The 25,114-nt window shown below is 42.0% G+C and overlaps 1 protein-coding gene across 1 annotated transcript in view; it reads left to right on the forward strand.

The window, feature by feature from the left end:
• LOC117258412 (cadherin-4-like) overlaps window positions 1-25,114 on the forward strand; it is a 340,223-nt gene that overhangs the window by 282,590 nt on the left and 32,519 nt on the right. Inside the window, exons 9-11 of the mRNA XM_033629314.2 lie at window positions 3,669-3,806; window positions 16,176-16,361; window positions 20,814-21,070. Coding sequence (XP_033485205.2) covers window positions 3,669-3,806; window positions 16,176-16,361; window positions 20,814-21,070 — 581 coding nt within the window. The remainder of the gene's footprint in view (window positions 1-3,668; window positions 3,807-16,175; window positions 16,362-20,813; window positions 21,071-25,114) is intronic.

Here is a 25,114-nt window from a genome sequence, read left to right on the forward strand (position 1 = left end):
AAAATGAAACAAAATGAAACAGATTAATGCAATGATTTTTAATAAAAATAATGTCTGGGGCCACTCCTTTCTAAAGTGTGTTTAACACACCGGCGAAAACGGCCGGCAACAAAGCAACGCCTCTTGCATTTTTGAAAAGGACACGCCTTCTCGGAAATGTGTGCTCCTCCTTTTCTCGTCTGCAAGGAAACAAACACACAGAGAGCTTGAAAATGGATGCTGAGAGATTTAACTCCGTTTTATCAAACGTGTGCTCATCCGTGAAGAAAATATTTTTTTCCAGCGGATGTCTTAGTTACAACATTATTGAGCTAACTGGAGTAGTGTCATGTCGTATCCGACAACGGGAGACTTTTAACAGATGACGTCCTGATGTTAGCTTTGCTGCTGCTGTTAGCTGTCCCTGTCAGCTGCAGCCACTGATGCTTTCTAGACATCGTGATTTCCCAAAACTGAATAAATACCACACATAGCAACACAAAACTGCTTTGCTAGCTCAATCATGTTGTAACTAAGATATCTGCTGGAAAAGATATTTTTTTCACGGACCGTTTGAGTTATTATCTATTACAGACACCGCTAATAGCTAACAGGGCTAACAGCTAACGGTTAGCCCAGCTAAACGTGCACACAGAAATAGTAATGTTTGTTCAATCATTGTGTTTATAGACTTTACAAACATCGGATTAGTCCAAATGGTGATACAGTGATGTGAAAAATGTGATATATAGGCTATATATATAGCTAAAAGTTCTGCTGGTTTTCTACCCGGAAGTATTTGTAAACAACAAGGCGAGTGCCTCTATAGTCCGGCCGGATGGATGAGTCATGGCCTTGTAAAAGATAATGTTTGTTTCTTTTAGTTGGCGAGAATGTGTCGCCGCAAACGCGACAAACATCCACTAACTTTGACGGCGTTTTCTGCGAGCACGGCTGAGCCATTTTGTACCGCTACACGTGTTTCTAGTGGGACTATCTTTACAAGCACAAGAGTTCAGCGAGCCACCGAAGGACCGCCCTGCAGATTTACTATTGGTTCTGCAACGTAGGGAGATTTTTAAACTCTGAAATTGTATCCGCCCATCTAAACACAAAATCAGGGAGAAACTCATCAGTCTTTAGTTAAGCAAAGCATCTAAAGACTGACTTGTGAGTCTAGTAGTGACGGCACCACATTGCCTCGTTGAAAAGACAAAGGTTTTTCCTGAGGCCAGCATATTTTTTAAATTCTTCGCAATGCATACCTATTTACTTGTTGGTGAAGATTCTCAGTCATCCAGGTCCTTGAAATCATAAATGCAAAATTTTAGGCAACTGGACTTGCTGGAGTTTCTTGAAGACATTTCACCTCTCGTCGAAGTCACATGTGAGCTCTGAGTTTCAGAGTCATTAAGGTCACAAGCACTTGAGACATACGTATTTACACTGTGGCACAAACGCCATAAGTATTTACACTATGGTATAAATGCCAGTAGCATGACAAGGCACTGAGTGTCGATTCTACGTTGAGCGCTGCACATTTGCCATTTTTTTGTGGTCAGCGAGAGTTGAAAAATGTTAAACTTTGGGTAAAAGGCTGTGCTATTCAATGACACATTTTACCAGCCATTCAGTTACAGTGGAGGAAGGGTGGGATAAATAGCTTACCACAAAGACCAACTGTCACATCTTACATGTACAACTGCTGAACAACAACAACAATGGAGGATAAACATGTTAATGTACTGCATGTGTAATGCAATGCGTTTCCTTGCTTGCAAATCTCATGAACCCACATAGACTAGTACTTTGCGTTTGAGGCAGGGCATCAGGGATTAATAATGAAATTTGAATTTAATTTGAACGTTTTTAATAAAGGAGAGTATGTTTGAATACATGGGGTGTTTTTACTGCGGTATCAAATCGGGTATTGAGAATTGTGGAATTTTACTGGTACTGGTATTGACCGCTAAATTTTCTGGTACTGTGACATCCCTAATCTTAACCTAAGCCTAACACTAGCCTTAAAACCAAGTCACAACACTCAAACAACCTTTTGAAGAAGCCAAAATGTCTGCACTATCAAAGTCTAAAACCCGAATTGGTCTTCACCAAGACAAACGCACTAGAGCGTGTGCACAGACATAAACATGTATCTATTTCTCTACATTATGTGGTTGCACAGATGTATTTGTACATGTATTTTATAAATACAGTAATAACACACTCCTGCTTTCCTGCAGCATTTTTCTTCTCATAGAGGAGATAAGATGTACGACACCTGCAGGAAGAAAAAAAAAAAGCTTATGTATTGTACATAAACTTCACATAAAGATGCTACACAGCACACTGTGGTGCCTCCCTGGTCCACTTTTAGTCAGCACTTTGGCCCTTTGAAACTCTGAAAGTTTCTGCATCTCCCTTCCCTTCTTGGGCTGGGGTGTTGGAGGTGTTTGGTGCTACGAAAAAAGAAAGAAAGAAAAAATAAAGAAAACAGGCATCTATTTTTGGTAGTCCTCCTCCCTTGCGCCTTGGCTGCATCCCCTGCTGTCTCTTATCCTCTCCTCTGTTCTTCACTTTTGAAATGTTTTCTTCCTCTTCTTTAGAAACTCCCACACTGATTCTCTTCTAAAGGTTTCCACTGGTCTGCAGTGGAATTTTAAGAGCTTGTTGACAGTAACAGACCTCAGTCCTCCAGAGGAAGCTGGGTATGCTGCGGTGTTGTTGCAATGCTGAGAGGTTCAGAGGAGCTCTACATAATTACTCCCTTGTCTAATTAGTGAGAGTGTTGTGTACATGCTGTACACTGGCTGATGGGACAGTCAGGCAAGCACTGCCTCTGAACAATATATGGAGAAGAGAGGTGTGTGTGTGTGTGTGTGTGTGTGTGTGTGTGTGGGTTTATGTGTGTTTGTACGGGTGTTAATGAGAGTGTGTGTGCAAGGTTGGAGTTCAGCATATCGTCTAGCATCAAGATGAGAGGAACTGAGAGGAGCTGTCTAATCCTTCTGATGTGCCGTCCTGGCCTAATTGGGATATTTACTCGGTAATTAGCAGGTGAGAGAGACACTGGGAATGTAATTGGGAATCTCAGTGACGAGACGCATTACCCAGACAGTCGGCTCCCAGGCTCCATCCTTCCTGCAGCCCATTAACTGCACCGTGGGACAGAAGAGGAGATGGAGGATGCTAGTGTAGAGAGGGAGTGCACCCAAGTACAAAAATACAAATAAGAGAACCATATTTCAGCCTTCAGTGAAGTGACACTGTGCCATTTCAAAAGATGAAATGGCATTTATCATTCCCTGGTATTATTGCTCTGTAGATAGTCTATTAATCTCTGTCAGTTGGATCATTGTCTTCACATCTGTCCATCAGTGGCACTGAATAAGCAACGTCTTTGATGACATACCCATGGGGAGGCTTCACAGTGCAGCCCTCAGACGGTGTGAAGTCTGAATACGTTCCGCTGAGGAGGTTTCAACTCAGTCGAATGAAAGACTTCACCCTTGTGATTCTGTGTTTCAAATAAGACCATGGACAGCTACTATAGAACAGAACACAAGACTTTCTTCTCCTCTGGGAGTAACACTCTGCGGCTGTTGTTGTAGACCGGAGGAAGAGAGCAGCTTTTTGCAGATGAATAACCGCACGCTCTGTTTTTCTTTTCTGTTTCTGCCTTTTTACAGAAAGTGTCCCAGTATACCATCATCGTGCAGGCCACAGACATGGAGGGCAACCTGAACTTTGGCCTTTCCAACACAGCCACTGCCATCATCACTGTCACGGACATCAACGACAACCCTCCCATGCTGACCTCCCGAACTGTGAGTTGCTACAAATAAGAGAGTGGGAAAAGGGTTCAACAATTCGGAGGAGGAGAGGGTTTGGGTTCAGGGAAGGGGGCGGAAATGATTAGTGTGTTGGACAAAAAGAAAACAGGAAAGGCTAGAGAGTAGCTGTGGTTAAATGGACAATGTTTCTTCAGTCTTATAGAAATCATTCTGATCAGAGATTTCAACTTAACTATTTACACAGATGCTAAAAACAAGCCCCAACACATTTAATCAGAATATAACTTTTTGACTTGCTCGAAGGGATTCCACCAGCTTCGAAGCATCTCATCTGAAATGTTTGTTTTTCCAACCTCGTGAAGAAATTCTGATTTGTTCAATACATTAAAGTATAGAAGGAAAAGATGTGGTTCCGCCTGTCTGTAGCTACAAATTACAGATGTCCCCTAAATGTCTCACATGCAGGCTACTGCTACTGGTAGTTAGGGACAATTATGTCCAGCCACTCTACAATTCAGCCTGTCACAACAACGTTACACAAGGCTACTGTTTCAGAATCAAATGTAGCAGCAGAGGAGCGCTGAAAATGTGTTTAATTTATGAGTGATTCACTGTCAAAATCAGCAGAGAGAGGTGCATAGAAACAGCTGTGGCAGTGTCATACGTCACCTAATGTTACCCCCACATAGGGCAAATTGCGCAGGAGAATACATTTATTCCAACCAGAGAGAAACAATAGGATTAAGCTTTACATGGTTACCAGGCTCTAATATTTTCCTATTAAATGTCTTATCAAAGGTTTACACCACCACTCTCAACCTGATTGAAAATTCCCTCTGATCACACCAGTCTCTTCCAACTGAGGTGGTTACATGAGGCATCTTTACTCTGACTGGGCTTTTATTCTGATTATTGTATATCTTCAATTAAAAGCCTAGTCCCAGTTAAACACTCAGTTCATGTTACTAGCCTGGTGTAGCTGCACATTTTGACAAATAAAGGCCTGTCTCAATTAGACGCCTGGCCTGGTTGCCAAGCAGTTCTATTTTTAGAAGTTTTTTGAATGTATAAAACCGTATTGTTGACGACCAGCTTGAGCTAACATTAGTTAGCTGTTTAAATTACACATAGAAATATAAATGTTGTCAATATGAACATGCTACACATATTAGCTCAGTTGATTTCATTTTACTGAAACCATGAGCACCAGAGAACACTGTAAATCGTTCAGATTTACCTACATGACAAAAAGTCTGGTGACTCATTTCCTCTGAAGCTGTCACAAAGTCAGAATATGTGTCCATTCCTCAGTTAAGTTATTGATATTCCTGTAGTCCGTAAGGATCCACCAATCAAAGGAATCAAAGGGGTTTTTCGTAGAAATTAATCTAAGTTCTGAATATATGCCAGGTGCCGTTATCCTCAGGTGACGTGAAACAAGTGTCATAACATTACAATTCAAAGCCAAATTTTGATACAAGTAATGGTCATACTGGTTCAAATAAACAGTTTGATTGTATTTCTTGATCTTTGCTGAGCAACAGTTTTGTGTGAAAGGAATTAAAGGCCTGTCCCATATAGACACCTGTTGAGTTCAGTGATTTAGGCAACTAATAGCGCAGGCTATTAATTGAAGTTTTACTGTAGTATGGAATATTAGGCTCCATGTAAATGCACCTAGTGACAGACATTAAAGAAGAGAGGGAAGGAGGAAGAGATGGAAAGGAGAATGAAAAGAGAGGGAGGGATGAAATGAGGACAGGAGAAAGGAAATGACTACAACACAACCGTGTTATGTCATTACAAAGGAAGATTCACACAAGGACAATGAAGGAAGGTTATGAAGTGCAAAGGGTACTTGCTCATTTCCTTGTAGAGGATATATATATACACACACACACACACACACACACACACACACACACACAGGAGGAAAAACCAATCCATATTATTGACTTTCATCAGCAAGAAAACTAGCAGCTAGCAAATCGTTAATGATTGTTGTCGTGATAGTGATATTTAAAATGATGATTACACTACAGAAGGTCATCATTGAGAGTGAGATAAAAGTTAAAGTCCGAAGTAATGTACTGTATGTAATGTATCAGTGTGGCGCAATTCAGCAACATCAAATTATTAAAGGAAGCGGGAGATTTAGTGTTGTTGAAAAAGTTTACTTCAATTTATTCCACTCTCCCTTAACTTAATTTTAACTCTGGTCGTTTCTCTCGCCGCTGCGAAATGTTTAGATGTGCGGGTGGAACAGCTGAGGCGGCAGCAGTATTTGTTACCGGCAGCTGGAAAGTGGAAAAAGAGTTACTAGTTGCATGGTTTTTAATGAAATTCTCTGGATTCAAATATTTATTTCATACATCGAAGACATGCATTTGTTTAGAGCAGTAAAGATGGTCAACAGTGGAGTTGGTGTGTCCGCATTTCAGATTCATGTTATGATGAAAAATCTTCCGAGGTGTCAGTTTGGCCTCAGGTTATTCAGTATATGTGTGCTCTGCTATCAGTAGTAGTGATGAGAGCACGGGCCTGTTGGGTAGATAAGGTGCTTAACTCTGCAACTGCAGGGATAGCGTCTGAGGCGGTATCAGCACTACAGTCGACTCTGCTCTTTGAGGTGGTAGCAGAGGAGTTAGCATTAGCATTTGCCCTGGGGGCTATTAAGACCCTTATGATGATGAGTTAGCACTGGCGGTAAGCATGTGTCAGCCACAGAGCTCATCAGAGAGCTGCTACATCACACACAGCAGGAAATGTACAGAGAGAGGGCAGAGGAAGACAAAAAAGATACACAGGAGACAAAGGAGATGGTGAGCAAAAAGAGAACAAAGAGGGAGGAGGAGCTGATGAGCGGACCACCATGTGGACTCCAAGACAAAAAACAGGGAGGGGAAGTGATGAGAGAGTGATGGGGAGAGGAGAAGGAATGAAGGATTATTTGGTCACAGGAGCTATTTTGTAAAGCAGCAGTGATAAAGCATAGACATGCTCTGTTGTAAATCAAAGGGCTTTCCTGACTCGGCATCCTACTTTGATTTAAGATTCTCTACCAATGGTGGCGTATTGATGATAGTGGCCACTAATGGATTGATATTCTCTAACTATATTCCACCATGTTTAAGTGCATTTCCAGCATTGCCACAGAGGGAAGTTAATACTATCATGTATATTGATGATAAACTTTAGTGGAGGTTTTGGAGCCACGATGAGCAGAGCACTCTTACCCCCTCCCTTCATAAATCACCCATTTTAGTGGCGGGATAACATAAAAGCCATTTTGTTGAGAATGCAGGCCATTATGCAAATATTTAGTGTTTGCAGTAAACCCCATAGATCTTTCAACGTGTCCCAGAAATATAAAGTTTGGGGAATTTGTCTTTAATGTTGATGATTAATATTTCATCACGCCTATCAGAGGCTGCCCTATTTTTCAAGGCGGCAAAGGGTTGTGTATGTGTACGGATGTGAAGGCTGTGGATGCTTATTCAGGGCTGCATATATGCTTTGCATTATTTCTCTGATGCAGATAGATGAGATAAAATGAAAGAAGTTATTCATCTGTTCTTATTTGTTTAAGGCATGCAGCCCCCTGCAACAACAACCACTGTATCTCACATGATATGGTTCCTTTACAATCCCTACAAAGTTCCCATGATGAAGTTCCCTGTCACTTCCCCTTGCCTCCTTTAGTCTTTCCCCACTGCCAGAATAGTGACAGAAGGGTGAGGGTGTTGGCAAGAGGTGTTTTGTCAAGTGCTGTGAGAAAGCCAACTGCACTCTGTGCCAATCACAGTCAAAGAGCTCGCCCCTCCCTCCTTTTCTTTAGTCCAGCAGTTGGAGACACAATACAGTATCATAGAAAGAAAAACTGCGTTACCAGAAAGTCTTTCTGCTGAAAGACGCCACAGTCATACAACAATTCACTGTTCAAACAAACCCCACCATAGAATGCAGTACAATACAATGCAGTATTCAGCTAATACATCATTGAAAGAGTGAAAGAAGGAGAACAACCCTGAGGTTTTTACAAGAGAGATTGAAATGCTCACTGTTCAGAATCACAAATGTTGAATCATAGTCCGTTATTGACCACAGTGTCGCCGCACGTCAAAGCTCACCGTTGTAAGATAAAAGCTGGAGTCTTAAAGAAATAGAACAATCATTCAGTTGAAAGGAATATAATGGAGGTTTGGGAGGACCTGCTGGTTCTAGAAAAATGTTTTTCATTTTCAAGTCTCATTCAAAAGTTAACTCTTAAGTACAACCCAAAGACTCAGCAGAGAAACACTACTGTGGCCTTGAAAATGTTCATGTCGGTCTCACTCCACAACCTTTTTTGCTTCATTGTGATATGCTGAAAGCAGACTGAAGACCATATTCAATGTACAACATCTGCAACCCAACCCTCCGGGGGAGTCTGGTGGGATTTCCCCCCAGGAGAAATATTTAGAAACTTAACAAAAAAATAAACTGAGACAAAAATCCCAGATGACCCAAAGGTCCAGTGTGTAGGACTTAGTGTCATCTAGCAGTGAGGTTGCAGATTGTGTGTAGGAGAACTATAGTGACTGACGCAAAAAAGCAAATGGCCCTATCAAGAGTCAGTATTTGGTCTCTGTTCTGGGTTACTGTAAAACAACATGGCAGACTATGTGAAAGAGGACACACTCTGTGTAGACAGAAATGGCTTCATCTCAGCTAATGAATAATTCTTAGTTTCTGGCCTGAAAGCGGGATTTATACTTCTGCGTAGAATTGACACCATACCAACGCTGTAGGCTCTGTGTCGAAATAGAGCCTCTACCATACCCTGCGCTGTAGCCTGACGTGCACCTCCCCAGAAATGTGACTACACATTGCAGCAACGCAGACCTCTTGTCTACTTTTGTAAGCTGAAACCATTTCCGTCAGTCGAAATGAAGCTTTTATTTCAAAGATAAGAAACAATAAATTGTGAAGACAATAAAGCCTCCACAAAAATAGCATTTTATTTCTTGTCTGTGATTTATCCTGGCTTCATATGCTAGTTGCTACGCTAATTCATACAGTGTAAAATTCCATAGGCTTGTCCTAATAACGTTAGCATGTTGTATTTGTTTGGAAAACACTGTTTAGTTTTGTTGGTGAACCTTGTGAGTTGTTATGGAGCTGAATTTTGTAACGTTACCTTTGTTAAATGTTGCTCTGGTCCCTGGCTTCGTGTGAAATCTCCGCCGGCAGCTAAGCTAATTCATACAATGTAAAATGCCATAGGCTTGTGCTAATAACGTTAGCAGGTATTTTGCCTCCTCCAAGTCACCTGTGCCTGCCCCCCTATCATCACCTTCCCTCTCTCTCTAAATCATGTGGAGCAAATACAGTACAGGCCAAAAGTTTGGACACACCTTCTCATTCAATGCGTTTTCTTTATTTTCATGACTATTTACATTGTAGATTCTCACTGAAGGCATCAAAACTATGAATGAACACATGTGGAGTTATGTACTTAACAAAAAAAGGTGAAATAACTGAAAACATGTTTTATATTCTAGTTTCTTCAAAATAGCCACCCTTTGCTCTGATTACTGCTTTGCACACTCTTGGCATTCTCTCCATGAGCTTCAAGAGGTAGTCACCTGAAATGGTTTCCACTTCACAGGTGTGCCTTATCAGGGTTAATTAGTGGAATTTCTTGCTTTATCAATGGGGTTGGGACCATCAGTTGTGTTGTGCAGAAGTCAGGTTAATACACAGCCGACAGCCCTATTGGACAACTGTTAAAATTCATATTATGGCAAGAACCAATCAGCTAACTAAAGAAAAACGAGTGGCCATCATTACTTTAAGAAATGAAGGTCAGTCAGTCCGGAAAATTGCAAAAACTTTAAATGTGTCCCCAAATGGAGTCGCAAAAACCATCAAGCGCTACAACGAAACTGGCACACATGAGGACCGACCCAGGAAAGGAAGACCAAGAGTCACCTCTGCTTCTGAGGATAAGTTCATCCGAGTCACCAGCCTCAGAAATCGCAAGTTAACAGCAGCTCAGATCAGAGACCAGATGAATGCCACACAGAGTTCTAGCAGCAGACCCATCTCTAGAACAACTGTTAAGAGGAGACTGCGCCAATCAGGCCTTCATGGTCAAATAGCTGCTAGGAAACCACTGCTAAGGAGAGGCAACAAGCAGAAGAGATTTGTTTGGGCCAAGAAACACAAGGAATGGACATTAGACCAGTGGAAATCTGTGCTTTGGTCTGATGAGTCCAAATTTGAGATCTTTGGTTCCAACCGCCGTGTCTTTGTGAGACACAGAAAAGGTGAACGGATGGATTCCACATGCCTGGTTCCCACTGTGAAGCATGGAGGAGGAGGTGTGATGGTGTGGGGGTGTTTTGCTGGTGACACTGTTGGGGATTTATTCAAAATTGAAGGCACACTGAACCAGCATGGCTACCACAGCATCCTGCAGCGACATGCCATCCCATCCGGTTTGCGTTTAGTTGGACGATCATTTATTTTTCAACAGGACAATGACCCCAAACACACCTCCAGGCTGTGTAAGGGCTATTTGACCAAGAAGGAGAGTGATGGAGTGCTGCGGCAGATGACCTGGCCTCCACAGTCACCGGACCTGAACCCAATCGAGATGGTTTGGGGTGAGCTGGACCGCAGAGTGAAGGCAAAGGGGCCAACAAGTGCTAAACACCTCTGGGAACTCCTTCAAGACTGTTGGAAAACCATTTCAGGTGACTACCTCTTGAAGCTCATGGAGAGAATGCCAAGAGTGTGCAAAGCAGTAATCAGAGCAAAGGGTGGCTATTTTGAAGAAACTAGAATATAAAACATGTTTTCAGTTATTTCACCTTTTTTTGTTAAGTACATAACTCCACATGTGTTCATTCATAGTTTTGATGCCTTCAGTGAGAATCTACAATGTAAATAGTCATCAAAATAAAGAAATAAAGAAAACGCATTGAATGAGAAGGTGTGTCCAAACTTTTGGCCTGTACTGTATGTGATTGTCAGTGACTGTGTGTCTGTTGATAAGGTGATCAGAAAGAGTAATGATACACTTAAACTCCATTTTATTTTATCATGGTTTCCAAAAATGACACTATTCTTTCTTACCTCCTCCAAGTCACCTTTGCCTGCCCTTTCTCCTTCACTCCCTCTGTCTCCCACTCTGTCCACTGAGTCCACAAGAGTCTGCACGAGATTATTTGGTAAACTATGTAATGCTGTTCATATTTGAACGGCATAAGGCTACCAAGTGGATAGCTGTACCATGAGTTGAATGCAGGCTGCTGCCTCCTGAAGCTTTACGTTGACTGAATGCTATTAATATTTCTTTTCTCATTTACCTCCAAGCCTCCTCTGCTGCCATCAATCTCTTCTCCTTTTCTTTCGCCTGATTACAACTGAGTGAACATGCCATAAGGAGCAGAACAGCATGTGGTTAATATAAGCATAGAAACACAGCTACGCATCCATCTCCTCATTTTCACCTTTTCAACTCGCCCTCTTTTGTGGCTTATCAAAGAAAACCCTGATGTCCCTGTTTCTTTTCATGGATGTTTTTATGACTCCAGCACAGGTCAAACTGACAGCTGGAGGCTAGCGTCAGCTGTTTACTTCTATCAGTGGAGCACAGACCCTGCTCACCTCGGTGTCACTTTACTATTCAGCTTTTTAATATTACAAAAATACTAACTACACACTGCATACCAATGTGTCTACTATCCATCATACCTTTGTGTGAATAAACAGAGGTATGGATCTTTTCGGACGCACTGAGCTGTAATTAGCACGTCACTTCCTCATAGCGTCCTGTGGAGATGTGTAACCATGGTAACCTGTGGCAACCTCCAGTGAATGCCAATAAATGAAGTTTTACTCAATTAAGACATCTAGCGCACACTTTAAAGGAGAACACCACCCACATTAATGATTTCAGCATGTTATTTTCATGGCCTAGAAAAGTTCAATCAATATTTGTGAACATGAGCTGCTCTCTCTCAAAGCTAGGAACCAGAGAAGTCATCAAGTATAAAGCCTGGAGCTGCGCCATAATAACAATAATGATAATAATTTTATTCATATAGCACAATTCATGCATAAAATGCAACACAAAGCGCTGAAAAAAAAGACAAGCAAAACATTTGATAAGAGAAAAAAAGATGAAACAAACATATAATAATAATAAACATAAAAAAGATAAAACAACCATTAGTTAAAAAAAATACATTTCAGGAGAAAGCAATAGTAGAAAGATGTGTCTTAAGATGATGTTTAAAAGTTTCAACAGATATAGAGCCCTTAAGACCCTCAGGCAGACTGTTCCAGAGTTAAGGGGCGTAACTGACAAAGGCTGCCTCTCCGTGCCTTTTAGTCCTGACCTCTGGAACAATCAAAAGGTTTGAGTCACAAGATCGTAGGGACCTAGCAGGCACATTTACCTTGACCATGTCAGACAGTAGAGATGCAGCAAGGCCATTCAGTGATTCATTGTCCATAGAGAATGAATGGGAGCCTGAAAATGAGCTTTATTCTATTGAAGTGTTCTCAGTGCTGATACAGAAACAGAACATTTCCCTGGTTGCTCTCAGTGTCATCCGAGACATCCTTCCTAATTCATTGTCTGTGGAGCAGCTCTAGAGTTTACACTTGACCACATCACAAAATTTGAGTATAGGTACTCTAGTTTTTGGATTTGGGAGAGAGTTGTCCATGTTAACTAATATTTTTGGACTGTCTTAGACCATAGGAATGACATGTTTGACTTTTGAGAACAGGCATAGTTCCTCTTTAAGCAGACATTGTCACATAGAGAAATCAAGAGACTGAGATGTTACTCAGTGCACAATGTAGACCCAAACAACTGGTGATTTTCTCTGCTTTGAACCCAGATGTGGAATGTTGTTGCGCTGGAAATTAATGCTGATTGGTGCCAATTTTTATGCACATTATAAGAGCATAAAAAATAGTCAGACTATACACTATTGAGGGAGGTAACACAGGGCAGCTATGGCTCAGAGGCAGAAGTATCCTTGGGCAAGATACTGAGCCCAAATTGCTCCCAATGGCTGTTCCGTTGGAGTGTGAGAACATGTGAATGGTTACTGAGTAGCAGGTGGCACCATGTATGGTAACCTTGGCCACCAGAACGTGGATGTGTGTGCGAATGTGACTGTAACATGTAGTGTAAAAGCTCTTTCAGTGGTTGAAAGACTAGAGAGGCGCTATACAAGTGCAGTCATTTTAACATTTGAAACTTTCTGTACTTTTTCTTGAACCTCCCCATAGTGTATTCTAATCATGGCCCAGGTTGAAAGACATTTAAAGCTACAGTATCTGTCATATTCTGAACATTTCACCATTTCAGTCTAAACTCACAGATGATTTAATTTCAGTAATTGAAGGGTACTTACTGTTATGTTCTATGGGACAGTAGTTGACTTCCTGTATCATCTAAGGTTGTTATTTACACACTGTTGTAAGTTTCACAGTGAACTAAAATTAATTTGCTAAGTGGCTGTACTGACAATAGTTGATGTGTCGGGAATTTAAAAAGAAAAATCCGCCATGCCATGTGAGATTTCCAATGGGAAAAATAAATAAGACTTTTATTACTTGAGCTCCGGATGCCTGAAGTAAACCCACCCACTCCCCCACCCTATAAAGAGATAATGAGAAGAAATCTTAAACTGGGGTATTGGTATTAAGAGCTGTGGTGGACCCTTCAAAGTCTTTCATCATATCTGGTTAACTCTTGCCCTCACTTGTTACTGTGTGCTGAGGAAGAAGATGCTCAAGGGCCCTTAGGAGCTCAAGAGCCGTCTCTGAAGTTTTTTTTTATTGAATTGGCATCAGGGAGTCCCTTAACCGAACCACAGTAATAAAACCCTTCAAGCACACACATACACACACTCACTCTGACACAAACATACGACAGCCTGCCTACTTATCCAATGCAGGCAGTGCATCAGGACCACCCGGACTTGTCTGTTGTCTTAAGAATGTCATTGAGTCTCTGAACAGCTCTCCTGACGCAGCCCCCTAATCTGCCCGCTGCTGTCGGCTGTTTGCTGGGTGATGCGAGGGTTGCCAGGCAGGGTATTATGGTCTGTTGGAGTGTTTGGTCTGGGGCTTTGCTCTTTGATATCCTACACTCTCATAAGCGGCTCAGTGGCTCTTCCACGCCTGTTACCCATGGTGACACGGTGACTGTATGTTGCCACATGCCTGTTGCCTCCAGATGAGGTGACACGCCAACACGCTCACCTTCTGACCCCACGTTCTTGGTTCAGAGTTGACGGGTTGTCCATGTAGGAAAGGCTGCGGTCAAATTGTGTTTTACGGGGTAGCAGTGCAGTCGTTGCTGTTGTTGGTTCGTCTTTGTGGGCTTTATCCCCTGAGCCTGTACAGCTTTGATCAATCCCCACCATAACAGACATATGACAGACAGCGGCTCACTCCTCATCAGGCTTATCAGGACAAAGCACATGTGTTTGTACAGCGCGGGGACAACTAAAAGCCACTCATATACACTCAAACAGCTGTTTTAACCCTCCCCACTGCTGGCTCCTTTCTGTTCATCCATTCTCTCCTCCTTTGTCACTGTGGCTTTCAAAGGAATGAAATATTATTGCTTGTGAAGAATGGGCACTGGGAAAGCAGCAAACACTGAAACTGGAACAACGCCCCTGTGTGCATGAACTTGCTGGTGTGCAACTGTGTTTACTGCTTGTTTACTACTCCGCTGTAAATGCAAGATCATTAAACTTACTCTACCTGAAAACCTGAAAGGACTGGCTCTATAAAGAAAAAATGAAAATGAGAGACAGGCACTCTGTTTTTTGTTTTGTTTTGTTTTTTTTTTTGTAGAAATTGCCACACTCAAACGCCTCGATGGATCCCCAAAGACCTCAGCTACAATCACAATAAAGCTATTTTGAAGCAGCAGATCACAAGCAGTGGCGTCCCCAAGAATGTTTCATAGGGGTGGCCAGATGGAGGCCACTAAAAGTCTTGGGGTGGCACACCAAAACCAAAAGCCATAACTGGATTTAATGAATTCCATTATACTGCTGAAATGTATAGGCTAGTTGAAAACTATGTCAAAATGAGCGCTAAGGAATCACATTCTGATATACTTTGGTATCTTATTCTTTCAGTTATGTTACTAATTATTTGATGTGCATAAATTAATATTTGAGTTCCACAACAATCCTTCTTTAATCTCATGTATCTGTATACATGTTAGAGGATTCTTTGTTCTTCAAATAAGCTGGTTGTCCTTTTCATTAATACACAGATTTAATTTGAAGGAGTACATTAATTGTAAGGAACAAAACATTTAATGGGAACAAGCTTTCTCAAGTTTAGTAGAGACTTGTGGGTATCCATAGAACCTGTTTTCATTCAGATATTCCATGCTGTTTGTTCCCCTGCCAAAATTTGAAGTGTTATTTAGCCCCCTATCCAACAAACTATGCCGACATGGTTGGTACCTGATGCGCTATGTCGTCTACTTTCAAAAGATACCACTTGCTTTCCAGTAGCTTGAAAATTGAGCATTTAACAGCCTCTTGAGCCCAGTTCAGACCAAAGATTTGCAAGGAGACGAGTTGAAACAGGCAATGTGTTGTTCTCCACATTCTTAAATCCTGCCGGTTCACATCAATGCAACTAGATGAGATGGTGTATCATCTCTATGCAACAACTCTCTATACTTCTGTTCTGTTTCCAGCTTTTCAGGCTTATTTTGGCTGAATATCATTTGTAGCTTCTTAAATATGAATGAGGACAGTGATAGTGAGATACTGGCTACAGCTGCATTTGTTGTAGTGATGGAAAAGGCAAAAAAAACAACAAAACAAGCATCAAAAGGACAGTATTCATGATAAACACACCAGAATAATGTAAGTAACCAACGCCAATCAATCAGTCAGTCAGAATGTGTGTTGGGGGAGGTATAAGCACATACAGCGAGCAATGACAGCGTGCCACTGTCCAGCACACAGTGTGGACAGAAACAGAGGGCTCGACGGGGACAGAGCACTTGCCACAGCAAGCAAACACAGTCTGTGGTCATTTTGACTTGACCAGGAGACATCACCACAAGTCGATAGGCCGTTGAAATTGGAGACCTGCCTTATGTTCTAAAGCCAGAAAGACACCATTAGCCAGTTTGAGGCGAGCTTGGACCAGCCAGTTAACACCGCTGCAACTTTCTCAGCAGTAATCTAAAACGTTTTCATCTCATCACAAATCATTGGTCTGAACTGAGCTTAAAAGACAGTAATGTCGGCCTCCAGTTATTTTTGCCAGGTGAACAGTGAGTGGGGCAGATATTGTATCAGAGAGCACCACTGATCACAAGGTAACATTTTACTCTACTTTTTGCAGTTTTCCGGTGAGGTCCCAGAAAACCGAGTGGATCTCGTGGTGGCCAATCTGACGGTAATAGATGCTGACCAACCGCACTCGCCTAACTGGAATGCCATCTACAGGATCATCAGTGGAGACCCTTCTGGGCACTTCACCATCCGCACTGACCCTGTCACCAACGACGGCATGGTCACCGTGGTGAAGGTAAGACGCGCGCCTATCAGAACACGCTCAGTTTAGAAACAGTGTCATCTCTTTTTCTGTGCAGACTGTTGGATCCCCTCTGGATTCAGGCACAAGCAATAATAATAGACCACAGAGTTAAATGGGGACAGGCCGGGGTCTTTGCCTTTCATATGCCCCCTTATGTCCAAATGAGGGATTGGAGGCCGCTGCGCCCTTCAGAAACTGCTCATACACTCACACACAGACTTAAACACAATGGCTGGCAAGACCACTGTAGCAAATTAGGTATTGATTTCTCAATTACAAAGGCGACGGTTTTTATACACTCATAATGTTCTAGCTGCTGTGGTAAATGACAGCAACAACAAAACCATGTCTTGTAACAACCTGCTATGTTAGTGTTCAACCTCTCAGATGGAGGTTGTGAAGAGGGTTTTAACCTATTTGGGAGAAAGATATAGGAAATGGACTACAGAGTAAAAATCTGTAGGATATTCATCTGTTGTGTGTGTGTGTGTGTGTGTGTGTGTGTATGTAAGCTGTGTAGATGTGTGCCCTGTTGAATGGCCTTTAGCATTGTATTTCTGTGTTCATCCATGAGTGGCTCACTATAAATGTGCTTATCATGCCGCATGTGTTTTGTAGAAGTAACTTGCTTATTCGTGTGACCCTTAGGACCCAGGGGTATTCAACTCGTGCATCTGACTCCTGCAAATCACATCTCACATCCTACAATAATGTTTAAAAAATAGCAATAACATCGCCCTGTAATTCCCACAGCACCCTTAGCAATGAGCATTGGCATTTTGCTTCTCTTCATTATCTCTAGATGACTGCCTTTTATAATCCATTCCTCTCACTCCCTGATGTAAAATTCAGCAGGCAGCCGGGTAGCCACGAGCTTCCTTAGAGACCCATGGGAGGTTATCAGGAAATCATAAAATAAGAGACAGGACACCCCCTGGGAAGGAACGAGAAATAGACTGTCTCAACAAGTAAACAGGGGGGCTTCAGCTCGCTCCGGGAAAAGTGAGCCAGAATGGTTCATATCACACTCAATATGGGTAAAGTCAAGACGCCATAAGAAGGCTCTACCTTGGTTTTCCTATTTTTACCAAGGCATCTGTGGCTGCCGGTACAGACACATCGTATCACACTGACACCCAGGTATGCAGCAATCTCCCACGAGGGACCTGGGCTCCTCTGTAAACAAGGGCTGAGGTCTTAACCAGAACATGTCACACATTTACACTGCTCTCTGGGGACTTTATGAGACGCATTCTCATTTTGCCGTACGGTAATAGAGCCAGTAGACAAACAAGCACGCATAAAAATACACAAACAGAGCCGCTTAGTTCGAATGAGTCATTAAGATATGTAAATCACAGCTTATTATAAACACGGAAGATGACAGGGGATGTGGAGACGGGGAGAGAAGTGAGGCGAGGACAGATTTGTGAGGATTGAGAGATGCAGACTTGCAGGAGGGTGCACATCCCAGGGGGTGGGAGGGGGGGCAGAGGTGAGAAGACGAGAGGGTGGGAATTTGGAGTCCAGCAGAACAAATTAAGCAAGAGGGAAAGAGAGGAACGAGTGAAGCGATACAGAGGAGATGTAAGATGTCATGGCTCGTGGGCAAAAGATGGAAGCCGTGTTATTGACCTCTCACCCCTCTGGCTTCCCTCAGGGTGTGTGTGTCCGAGTGTGTATGCGTGTTTCAGTTAGCCTACAGCTATACTCTAGACCCCCCCCCCCCGTGCTCTGAATACCTCAGGCTGTAGATCAAAGAGCCTTGAGCGTGTTTTGCCTGTAAATGGGTTCCCAGTGTACCAGTGGGGTCACACACGAATACACACCTATACACTCACATCTGAGTGCATACACATATAAACTGTCACAGCAACTAGCACGCACACAAACACCAGTGCCCTTGTCAACAATGCGGCCTGATTAAGAATGCTTTTTTTATATCAGAGCCGTGCTGCCACACTGTCCACTGATAACACTCAGGCAATGCAACATACAGATGTGCTCAGAGTCATTAACATCACCATCAAACACCACAGACACAAGCCTTGCGGCAGTAATCATCACCAGCCTATTTAGAAATGTGCCAGCAGCACCTACGAGCACCGTATTTGTTCTCTTTTTTATTTCCTCGCTTGTTGTTGTTGTTGTCATTTGAACCTGATCGTGTAGTCTTCATTAGGAGAGCACAGAACTGTCACTCTGGTTTAGGCTCAGCCGGTAAAAACCCCTGTAGAGTACACATATACACACACTCACACTCAAAAGGCAGAGCCATGACAGCACCCTATGAATAGTCTAAGCCCTGCTGCCTCGTCTCAGGATGTGTGTATATATGTGTGTGTGTGTGTGTTGGTTAGTAGTTTAGAGGGAATATGGGTCCAATTCATCAGGGGAGCACTTGACACGGCATCTGTTCATTTATCATGTCCTTTATCGTCAACAAGGTTCAATGAACATTCCCCAGGCACAGGGGAGAATTGTTGACAGGAGCTTTAACACTATAATAAGCGTAATATATGCTTAAATACTTGACATGGTTTTCTCATAAAAAGTAATAATGATAATGATGCTTGTATGTGCTGACCGCACAACATGGAGAAAGGCTTTATCATCTTTAGGTTTTATTTATCTCTACCTGTAAATTCATAATGAAGATTGTAGTTTCAAGTGAAGAATATTTATTTTAACCATAATTAAATTTCATTAGATTATAAAATTAAATGTACAGGATGACATGATAAATACAGTCCAGAGCCATGATAAAAGTGTAGCGCCCCGTGATTTTCACGGTGTGGAAAACACAGATAAAGTTGCAGATTTAGGTAGTAAAAATGGAGTCAGCTGTAAAACGCTGAATATAATTCACCAAAATGAGGATGGAATTTATAAGAAAATGTATTTTCCCTACTATTACAAGCATTTTTCAGAGCGCCTGAGCCAAATTAACAGAAAAAAAAACTATGCTGCTGTGTTGAAATTTACAGAACGCTGCTTTTATCCTCTGCTCTCTGTTTCAACGAGGGAGGGCCTCAGCTCTTCCTCACACACTGGCAGTGCAGCCGACATGGGGAGGGACAGACATCTTGTTCTGCTCTGCCTGTTGTGTCTCCAACTTTACTGTTGGCTGCCTTCACTACACAGATGTGAGTGACTGCTAGCTTGACCGCAGTCTTTTTCTCGGACAGCCAGGCTGGGTCAAATCCTGTCCTGTGATTCCTGGCTGATCCAGAGGCAGCGCCTGATGTTTTGCATCAAGCTAGCCATCACTTGCATCTCCATGGCCAAACCAGCCGCAGCTGAAGTTGAAGTGCTCCCATACACCTGTAAATCCATTGAAATAGCCCAGGATACACATATGACTGTCAGCTTTTCAAAATAAGGTGTTAACACAGTGTAAATACACATGGAACTAAGATAAATTGGGTTACAGTCATGGGAAGTATAAAACACGTTTCCTGTGTCCCTCTGGCATCTCTCCATTTAATGCATGTATGGGTCCTGTTTGTGCATGTGTGTGTGTATTTCGGGCCTGTGTGTATATGTATATGACAACGGAGTGAAAACACTGAATTAATCCTTTGGGATTAATAAAGTATATAAAATTAAATTAAATTCAATTAAAAATTGTAAATAAAGAAGTTATCATAAATTATTTTTTAATATTGGAATAAAAATCCTGACAATGAAGGTTATTGTTGGACCTTACAGACGTGAACGTGGCCCTTTGTGATTCAAGTCATTCAAAAAAACAGAGCAATGCAACACTAACAGCTAAATTAATAGCAGAGGCTCAGATGTGAAGCTTTATAGCTGTAATTAACTGCTTTCTTTGATCAAAATAGGACATTGTTGTGTTCAAATTCAGTGATATTTGTGAAATTCTTAATATTTTCTTATTGAATTGTTGATGACAAAATGTCCTTAAATTTAAAACACAGAAATTGTGGGAAAAATAAATCTGGAAAAAATCAAATGGATTTCATGGGGACTTAAGTTGAATACCAAATAAATATAGTTTATAATGTCCAATATTTGTTCAGACTTTCACAGAGAAAGTTGATCACCTGTGTGATATTTTTTGAGGCTTTTATTTGTGGTGGGTTTGCCGTACTTTTATTAAAAGGTTATAAATGTTATTGTATCGAATCACTGTTTATTTATTTGCTGAATTTTTTTATTTGGGAAATCCTGTAATAAAATATGTGAAACTGGCATTTGTACCTCTGATAAAGAAGCACAGATATAGATAAAATACTACTATAAGGGGTGAAACGTTGCTGATGTACACAGTGCTTAACTTGATGCCTCATACTGGATTTCATTGTCTATAACCTTTGATTTTTTTACCAAGCAAAAACAGTTTTATAATGTTTAAGCTGCATGAATTCAGTTTAACTATCTCCTCTCACACACTGTCATTGTCTCCCTTCCTTCTTCCAGCCAGTAGACTTTGAGATGAACCGTGCCTTCATGCTGACAGTGGTGGTGTCCAACCAGGCCCACCTAGCCAGCGGTATCCAGTCCTCTCTCCAGTCCACAGCTGGAGTCACCATATCTGTCCAGGACGTCAACGAGCCCCCTTACTTCCCCACGAACCCAAAACACATCCGCTTTGAGGAGGGCGTCCCCGCTGGCACCAGCCTGACGACCTTCTCAGCCTCCGATCCCGATCGACTACAGATGCAGCAGACAATCAGGTACTGAGTGATGACAACAGATCACACGACAGACTGGGCTAATTCTGACATTTTTATAGCATGTCATTAATTTAAGTTTCTTCTGGTGCAAAATCATTTAGATCTTATCAGATAAGGTTTTTTTTTTATAAATGGAGCGTCTCTAGACCCATAAAAGTATAGTCTGATGAGAGTCTGGCTAGCTGCAATGTAAGTACATGCCTGGCAGCAGAAATCCCTCCATATGCACTAACAGCAGGCTAAAAGAATCTTGGATAGGTTCCATGTCAGTAGTTAGAGGTCAAAGTTCAACAAGGGGACTATATTTTGGCATCACCCATCTCTCAAAGTCTTACTGCGCGAAGTTTACGAGCCACCGGAGAACTCTTAGTAAGGAGGGTAAGGTTAATAGGGAGCAATAGCCTCTGGGGTAATCAGAAGTGTGTGCATTGTGTAGATCTCATGAGCACATACATGCAGCTGCACACACACACACAAGCAGCACGAGAGAGAGAGAGAGAGAGAGAGAGAGAGAGAGAGAGAGAGAGAGAGAGAGAGCAGGATGGAGGGAGGGGGAGAATAAAGAGAACAGCTGGCTCGAGCCCAAACGCCTGACACAGCATTATGTCCACCTGCAGTGTTCTTTCTCTGCGCTAAGCCTCCCTGGATTTTAAATGTAAACCAACCTTTGAATGACCAGCAGGCATTTTCGTCAGTCCTGCTGTCAGCTTGACAGTAGCAGGGACTGCATTATGGCCTTTCAAACTTAGAGGTAATCTATTAAGTACACTTTGCTCTGTATTGACGTTGCAAAGAGAAAGCTTTAGATTATGTGTGCTTCCACTTACCTGATATCAGACAGAATTGTCAACTCGTTGCACTCTTCAGTCCGGCTTTGTGTCCACTCTAACTGATTTCCATGGGGGAGTGAGATTTGATTTTCCCAAACCAATCACTTGAGACGAACGTATCCGCCTGAATCTAACATCAAATTAGGTTCACACAGATGTGTAACCATGCCAACATACCTGTTTTATGGGGGCAAGAGTGGAGCAGAGGGAAGTAAAAACGAATGGTGTCAGGTGATATTTAGAAGACATGGATTTAGAACAGCGTCCATAACAGCATCTATCTTGTCTATAGTACTTACCATGGTTATTATTACTCCTCATTGGTTTCCGGTGCACTGCTTGACAACAGCATTAGTTCCACCTTTGGAGCTGATTGGTTGTTTTTTATTTCAGTCAGTGAACCACTGTTTCATGTGACAATGTAAGATGAATGAGTCAACTTGGTGGAGTGAGCAGATTCCAAGGTCTTGACCCACCAAGGTCTATATCCACCGTAGAAACAGAATGAGAGTAGAACAGACATTTAACTGTTTGCCGTGGTCACTTGAATAGCTCAGAAAAAAATGGCGATTGTTGTTAGCTGTTATGGTGACAACACACAGTACTGGCTCCGTAAAGTGTTGCTTACTATTTTGAGAACTCTCTGTGCATTCTAATACCCATACTACCATACTATATAGTGTGCCAGAGAAAGATTCAGTATGTCCCAATACATAGTATGTTAAATGCAGCATGTCATAAATACCAGGATGTTCTACTACATCCAGTCCGCTTTAGCAGTATGCTTTTCTGCCCATTCTGACCCACAATGCTCTGCGCAGCGGACAATAGGTCACATCGACTGAGCTTCAAACAGATGACAGCTGACTGACGGCTCAGATGGCAGTGCATTCAAGTAACTGATGACCAGTCAAATAGTAATTATAGGAATATTGATTGCTTAAGTGAACAAAATAATCATAAAGATTACAAACAATAAAAGGAAATAACTATGGCAAAGACAATAACAATGACAGAGAACTGCAGATGTAATTTCACTGTCACAAATATATGTTAGAATCTACAATCTGTGCAGTTATAACTTTACAGTCAATCTACACACATTGCAAAGTAACAACAGCAGAGCTCTCCAGGTTGATCTCCGTCTCTGGCGAACTCCAAGGTAACGAATATAAAAGCAAGAGGGTCTGAGTTCAGAGCGTAATGTTATGAGACAGTAATATGTCCCCATTGTGTGCATACTGCATGCAACTGTACGTACGTTTTTAGGGCAGCTGCAGTTCATACTAAAAGAAAAAAGACAAAGTATGCGATTCGGAACGCACCCTCTGTTTTGGCCTACCGTACACACTAAGCCAGCAGTTTCATTTTGTCTGTATCTTGTTGACGCTCACTGTGTAGCTTAGGCCTATTATCACATTCATAATGAAAACTCAACTAAAATCTCCCCGACATCTGACATTAGAGACATGGATAACACAGCCAAACATCACCAAAGATTGTGATTCTCTTTCTTAGCGACAAACGTATAAAGCAATTGAATCCAGCAATCCTTAATTCCTCTCTAGCAGCAAGGCAACAGAGAAAGTGCACAGAAGATGCCTCTCCATACTTCGTACTGCTCCCCTGCTCATTTGGTCGATACTGCAAAAACCTGCCCTCAGTCAGTTTATACCAGTGTTGCTCAAGTGCAGTCCAAAGCCCAATGGCGGCCCTCAGAAACATTTTTGTGTGGTCCCAGAACTTGGTATGAAATTCATGCATTATATTTTAATCGTTTGTGATCCATTTCAGTACTTTCACTTTAAATGGCCGACATTTAATGCAGTACTAGGAGACAGCTGTGCCCCCTAACAAGCATCTGTCAGGTTAGGCATGACAACTACTCATTGCATAGCACCTAGTGGCACTTACCAGGAATTACATTCTGTCATCAATGCTAGTGCTGTTAGCTAAAGTTAGCGATTTTGGTGGACAACTTGCAACTGCAACCATAAACTGGCACTCGGTCATAACAACTTTGAGCATCCTGGTTTATACAGAAGTTAGCCCGCTACAGTAGGCAAAGTTATTTTCAAAGGCAAAATGGCCACCGCTCTGACCATCCTTATGTATTGATTTGAATGGGAATGTCCACTCTACTCTTACTCTATTTCTGTGGTTTCCACTCACATGTATCATTCTACATGTATCTGACCATAAGCACGACCCTCCTTATAGATTACAGTGAGTGCACTGGTGTAATTTATAATCAGCACAGTATGGTGCAGCAATTGAGTTGATAACACAGCTGTGACATTAATACCACCTCCTTCCAACCCTCACACTCCAACAGCCCCTTCCTTCCCATTTTCTCTGGGGAAAAGATCTAAACAAATTTCCCAGCTAATTTCACAGCAAATGAGAGTAAATTGGGTGTACATTATAATTTAGGAAGACGCCAAAGTCACCAGCTGGGCTCTCTCTCTCGAACTCATCCTGTCTCCCTGCTGAGTTTACTTTGACCTCTTTGGTTTCCTCCCTGTTTTTTTCCATGACCTGCACAAGACTGCAGTACTTTACATCTCGGAGATAAGTTACCCTTTTATAAGCACGCTGTGGTCTGTCACGGTCTCCTTAACACAAACACAAACTGAATCTCCTTCCTCTGCTCTCGCCACATGAGAAAGCAGGACGGGAGAGATGGCAAATCCACCACCTCATTCATTCAGATCCATCTGGATAGGATCACCATCAATCCCCCTGCTTTACAGCAGTCCCATAAAAGGTATCTCCTCTAGACTGTTATGCAAAGACACTAATCACAGCTGTTCCCTCTGTCTCTTGAATTCTCATTATTCTAAAGAAAAAGAAATTCAGGGGCTCATTCTTGCCAACCGGATAAAACCCTTTACAGTGTTTGCATCACCCTATTACACTTTCATTTTCAAACTTTTATCACACAAGACTGATCTCAGTGTGCAAGCCTCAACCCCCCATCAATCAAGTAGTTGGCTGACATGTCTGTTTGCACTGGGGAGACATTTAGACATGACACCACAGTTTGCATTACATCTAATTTATGGTGTATGTCTGTGCATAAGACAAAAAGCTGTATGTCTTTGTAAATGGATGCTGGAGATGCATAAAGAGAAGAGAGACGAGGGGAAGATTTAGAGCGAGCCGTTAAAGTCAAAAGTAAGGTGAAAAAAGACCAAAGGGATCGTGGAGGGAG

The sequence above is a fragment of the Epinephelus lanceolatus genome, chromosome 8 (genome assembly GCF_041903045.1).
Source record: "Epinephelus lanceolatus isolate andai-2023 chromosome 8, ASM4190304v1, whole genome shotgun sequence".
NCBI lineage: Eukaryota > Metazoa > Chordata > Actinopteri > Perciformes > Serranidae > Epinephelus > Epinephelus lanceolatus.